Genomic DNA, 5,750 nt, shown 5'->3' on the forward strand with positions numbered 1-5,750 from the left:
GGGTTGAAAATTGCTGATGAATGGCAACCAATTTGAGCACAGTTTTGATCTAAATATGAAGTCCAGTGTGGAGTTGGTGAGGTGAGCTTGACAGGGCACTTGTGGTATGGTAAGAAAACTTAGGTTAGCCACAACTGGTGTGGAGCCCAATATATTCTTTCCTTGTGCTTTTAAAGGTTTTCGGTCATCTAGTCTGATTGGCAGGCCCAATCTTTTCATTCATTAGTTGGTCCTCAGAAAAATGTTCAATCATTTGAAGGTTCTTAACCTAACCTAAGGCCTACATGTATCATCAAGAATGGAAATCTGATGTGCAATGGTTTTGTGGAACAAGATTCTGATTCTACTTATTTATTGTCATTACTGTTATTGGCTAGAGCTGATATGACAATACAATCCAATGAAGTAATTAATCCATAGGGCCTAAATACAGAGAGTTGCTGCAAAAATGACCAAGTTGGAGGTGCAAATGTTCAGATTTCAGAATAAAATCGAACTAAAAGTAGGGAATCAAAGGTTGTTTCCAACCTCCATTCCCTCTGCTTTTTACTAAGGGGCCTTCCTTTTCCTGCTTTTTCTCTATTTACCCTCACATCTGCTATTCCCCAAGTGCAAGATTTTGCCTCAAGATCATATGAGATTAGTCTGAATATGCCATCATGCTCAGATGTTGAACCGCTTTCAGTAACGCCGCTGAGATACTTTACAAACATTGGACGTTCCTTGAAACGTTCGAGATCTTCAGGAACACGGACAACCCTTTCAACACCGGGTGAAGATACCTGAGAAGGAGATGCAAGAATTATGAGATGCACAAAACTTTATACGTTTTACACGAATGCTCAACAAATAATCCTAGCCCTCTATCATCAGAAACCTTTACGAGGCCAACAGCCAACTTTAAGGTAACATAGGGAGGGAGCGAACCTCAAGAGTAATGTTATCAGGAATAGATCCTGCAACCTCTGCTTCATCTAGCCGTTCCCTGTAGGCTGAGGTGAAATCTTCAATATCTAGCATGCTGGGAGAACCAGACCTGAGAGATCATAAATAAATTGTCTTGCCTCAAAAAGTGAGCAAGAAATTTAATGGTCAGGATGAAGTGGTATTCTCTCGCAAAAGGCTACACCAGTATTTGAAAACAACTAGATGTCAAAGTGATAAACAACTAAGCAAAACATGAATCCTTGATCCATTATGTAAAGGTCAAATCATGAGTACCCATATTTCATTGAGAAATTATCACACAACAGTATTGTGCATGTATGGCAAAGTAAAAAGACATTTGTAAGAGTTCCATAGGTATAACAAAAAAAAAAATTGTAACCTCTTGGGACGTGATGTCCACAAATTAAGAGGTCATAATCTCCAAAAAAGCTGATTGGGTAATAACAAAACAAAATTCAGATTGAAAGAAAATAAACCCTTCCAATATTTGACACATATCTAAATTCTTACTTGTTTGTGAGTCTCTCTATTCTTATTTGAATAATGGAATTCAACAAGGTCCTAAAAGCATATATTCCTAGTTCTCCATCGAATGACAGAGCAACTTCCTCGGCAATTGCCAATGCTGTTTTATCCCACCAAGTCCCAGCAAGAGACACTCCACCTCCCCCAGATCCATCCCCAACCTTCAGAAAGGAGAACAGAAGAATCATCACTCAAAATACTCACAGTATAGTGGTAACTGGACAAATTAGAAAACTAATGCCACATTATCATTTTTAGGGCCCTTATAAAAGAACTGGAATGAGAATTATGCGCATCATGAAACTTACACGAGCCTCTTCTTCAATGTACTCATCATCTAGATAATCATCATCTTCATCAAGGCCATCTACAAAATGATGAAATTTTAGGACATACTGAGCTTGATTATTATGAATGCTAAAAAGGCAAACCAATAATAGCCATTCAATAAACATTTTTATGTTATCTTGGAAAGGATAATTATTATCACAATTACATACTTTTGATGTCAAAAAAAAAAAAACAAGTGGCTTGATTGAATCTTTTAATTGTCAATGATAGTTCCTCCAACACATGGTTAACGAGTTTCATTGACATGACAATTCAAGTTGTACTTTCATCAGATGTTCAGCTAATCACATGTCCAAATTAAGATGCTTTGCAAATTCTATGTTTCCATCACTAGTAAGAAGACAAGGAGATAAAATTGCATATGCAAGATACAGAGACATCAATATAAACAAATAAGCTTTTTCACAGAAGACGAATGAATTAACTCCAAGTTAAAGCGAAAGCCCCATTACATGGCATGTTATGGAGTAAGCTATTATATGCAAAGCTTCACACTATACCTCTAGATAGGGTTTCTTCACATATTTTCTCTTCTTAAGTCAGTTTGCATGAGTAATATTAGCAACACCACCAAAACTATAAAAAGAAAAACAGAATGTCGTATGATCTCATTCTAGAAATGCCATATGCTTGTTTCTTTCTCACCTACATATCCTCCCCTTTTCTGTCAACTATTTGCACATAGCTTATAAATATAGTTTGTTTCCACCTTTTTGTTAAAGATCCAGGAGTTTGTAAAAATGCAAATTGCATTTTAAGTAGAAAATCATTAGGAAAGGACTGATATATACCTGCAACTAAGAACACCTTGCATGAGCAAAATAATTAAAAGGAGCATTTTTATTCTTTCAAGTTCAAGATGTTTCCCTTTCCATGTTTCAGCTAATATAATTTAGTTGTGTCACTGAATACATGTGCATCACACAGAGAGCATGCTACTGATTTTACATATATCTTTTTGCAGAGACAAACAATAACTCAAAGAAAACAGAGAAGATCATGAGTGAGGCTGATCTGACAAGAAGAACTGTTTTTCTATTCCTTTTTGAGGCAAAGATTATACTGAACATTTTCAAAAGAAACATAGATACTCAGTTCTGCTAGAGTCCCACAGCTAGCTAGGAAAAGGGCAATCACCAATCAATTATTCCACTTCTCATTCTCTCAGATCCTAGAAGGAAACAGGAAAAAAGTGCAGGAATATTTCAAAAGAAGCACATTCTCAACTGGTGCTTCAAGAACAAAGAACTGTGAGGATCATTCTCTCCCTCTCGTCTTATCGACTATTGTATTAACAGCAATCTAATATGAAGCATCAGACTAAGACATACCTATACCCACTTATAAGCCAGACTCAGTGGTTAGACCTAACTCTGAAACAGCTCATGAAACTCTGAGCTAAAATATTCTAAACCTATTTATCAGCGATCACAATTTGTGCACTTTCTCATTAAAATTCATAAAATTCTGAATGCCTACATAAACGAAAGAAGAACTGTAGTATGTAAATGAGACAACTAGACATTCTATCACAGCAGAGATAAGGGAAAAGACAAAACTTACATCAACTGCAATTAGCCTTAACCTTCTCAAGGCTGAGAAGGAAAAGGATAATAAGAACAAAGTATCAGTACAATTAACAAAATAGTTAGTACTAGTTAACACCACCTTTTAGTGTTGCTCTAAACATATAGGGTTGAAATTGAACACATGGAATTATAATCACATTTGCATAAACGATGAATGGTTAATTGCAGTTAGAACACCATTTGATAGGTATTCATTACAAAATCCAAAAATCTATAATTATGGGATAAAAGCAAACATTTATCCAGAACACTAGCAATCTGCTGACAGCCAACTTGTCCTCTGGTCATCCTTGCACAACTATCAGCAGAAACTACCAGAATTTTCAGCTAAAACCAGATTTTAGAAAAGAAAAACAGTTTCAAGATACCACTCTATCATTACAAGTTAGAGAGTCAAAACAACACCCAAATTCTCGAGTCAAGAAAAAGAAAATCATTGAAATTGCGCCAAGTTATTGAAAGAAACAATAAACAGCGGTTGACAATGATTTTCAGAAGATAAATTTAGATAGCGAATTACCATCATCCAAGTCATCGAAGTACAGCCCATCTTCTTCATCATCAGCCTTAGCTGACACCTCTTCAACGATTGAAGGCTTAAGAATTGGTTCGGACTCTGAGCTTTTCTTCTTAGCTGTCGATACATGGGACTTTCTAAGCAAACAAGGAAAAGGGTAGGATGAAAATGGGAAACAAAACACATGCCTATGCATATAATTACAATTGCCACCATAATTCATGACCCTTTGTTGTGATATTGGAAATATAGCAGAACAAAAGCACCATTTCATTGCTGGATGGATAGTTCTAACTAAATCCATTATCTTATGGCCACTTTTCCAATAGCAAGAAATTCTTGGGAAGTTAAACTAGGAAGGCAGGAAATTGGGAGAAGGGAGTTGCCTAACTGGTTTTGAAGAAGAGCGTCAGCTCGATGTCCTATTTTCTTTTTACACATTTTCATTTTGGAAATTTCAAATTTAGTCCTTCAACTTATTTGAAATTCGACGTTGAACACTTGAACTACCGCAATTTTTCTGGAGTGACGGTCCATCAGGTATTTGGATTCAAACAGGAGGGCCCCAGTACGATCAGAAATGTTCCATGAGGAACCCTAACCAACAGCCCACTGGGTTGTTGTTAGATTTTGGCCTATCAGGCTTTTACTTTCTTTTCTAACCCATGGGCCAATTAAGGCTTTGGATGCAGTCTTTTTAGCGTGAACTGGCAAAAAAAAAAATTCTAATAAAGAATTTCCAAAGGATGATACATTTCAAATAACTCTTGCTAAAAATGTTTCCTCATTTTGATGCATTTGCTGGATTTTTTTTTTTGCCTAAAAACTTGCACTGTTTGGGAACTAGTTTCAAAGAGTATCACTGATTGTGTGTGTGTGTGTATATATATAGGATAAATTTTATAAATACTGATAATGTATATACTATCATCGTTAGATTCATAACACATGTACAAAAGTTGAATTTCAAATTCAAATTTTGTATAATTATTATTCATCCAAGACTGAGTGTAGGAAAGATTTATATATATATATATGCTTTCTCCCACTCATGAATTAACCATCTATTATCTTAATTTGTTTCATACTAGTTGAGCAATATAGATAATAGAGTTACTCACTTTGGCAAATCCCTGCTTGCTCAATAAAAGATTCAAATAACAGCCTAAATCTCTTTTTATTGGTAGGTAATAACAGCTTACGTTACCCCAGAAAAGAAGACTGAGGTATCCTTTCTATGGTATAGTTAAAAGGACGGTCAGTATTAGACATGAAAGCTCTGTTCAGTTTAACTGGTTAGCAATATTATGTAGGAAAGTGGTAAAATTAACTAGTACAATCTCTTGTTTAAATAACTGTAACCATGGCAACATGATCCCATCCATGGACTGATCACAGTCATACTTTGTAAATTTAGAATCTTTCAGGTACACAATGTTATATGGATGGATCACAATCAGTACAAGATTCTCGACATGGGACTTTCTGCTTACATTCTTCGGTAACTTCTACATGGTCCTTATGATACATAGTTAATATATCATTGAGCAGTATAGAAACGCAATATGTTTTGGAATTGGTGAAATACCTAGTTCTTCATTAGCAAAGACATCATCAGGAGACGTAGATGTTGGAAAATTTGAGATTGAATTATCATGTTTGATTGAAGCATTAGGATCAATCTTTGGAATATTTTGATGCCAATCTATTTCTTCATTTGCAAATAGAATAGGATATCGAAGTGCATTATAGCAACCATAATAATGCCTAACTCTGTGTCTAGTACCAGAATGAGAATGTGCTACCATTTCTCTCTCAAA

At 35.5% G+C, this 5,750-nt stretch overlaps 1 protein-coding gene across 1 annotated transcript; it reads right to left on the minus strand.

Annotated features, from left to right (window-relative positions):
* Positions 1-320: 320 nt before the first annotated feature.
* LOC113713572 (uncharacterized) lies at positions 321-4,332 on the minus strand. The gene is made up of 5 exons (XM_027237324.2): positions 3,934-4,332; positions 1,782-1,840; positions 1,459-1,634; positions 928-1,036; positions 321-782 (listed from the first exon to the last, which is right to left on the minus strand). Exons 1-5 carry the CDS (start codon positions 4,232-4,234, stop codon positions 474-476), a joined length of 954 nt encoding a protein of 317 aa, XP_027093125.1. The 5' UTR covers positions 4,235-4,332; the 3' UTR covers positions 321-473.
* Positions 4,333-5,750: the final 1,418 nt, after the last annotated feature.

This window comes from Coffea arabica, chromosome 10c, assembly GCF_036785885.1.
Source record: "Coffea arabica cultivar ET-39 chromosome 10c, Coffea Arabica ET-39 HiFi, whole genome shotgun sequence".
In the NCBI taxonomy this organism is placed as follows: Eukaryota; Viridiplantae; Streptophyta; class Magnoliopsida; order Gentianales; family Rubiaceae; genus Coffea; species Coffea arabica.

Bases quoted from the DNA above. Each gene is read 5' to 3' on its own strand.
- LOC113713572 (XM_027237324.2), bottom strand. From the start codon at position 4,234: ATGGATTTAGTTAGAACTATCCATCCAGCAATGAAATGGTGCTTTTGT. The intron at 1,037-1,458 runs GTAAGAATTTAG...ATGATCTCTCAG, and splicing joins ATAGAGAGACTCACAAACAA to GTCTGGTTCTCCCAGCATGC. The intron at 783-927 runs GTTCGCTCCCTC...TCTCCTTCTCAG, and splicing joins CTGATAACATTACTCTTGAG to GTATCTTCACCCGGTGTTGA.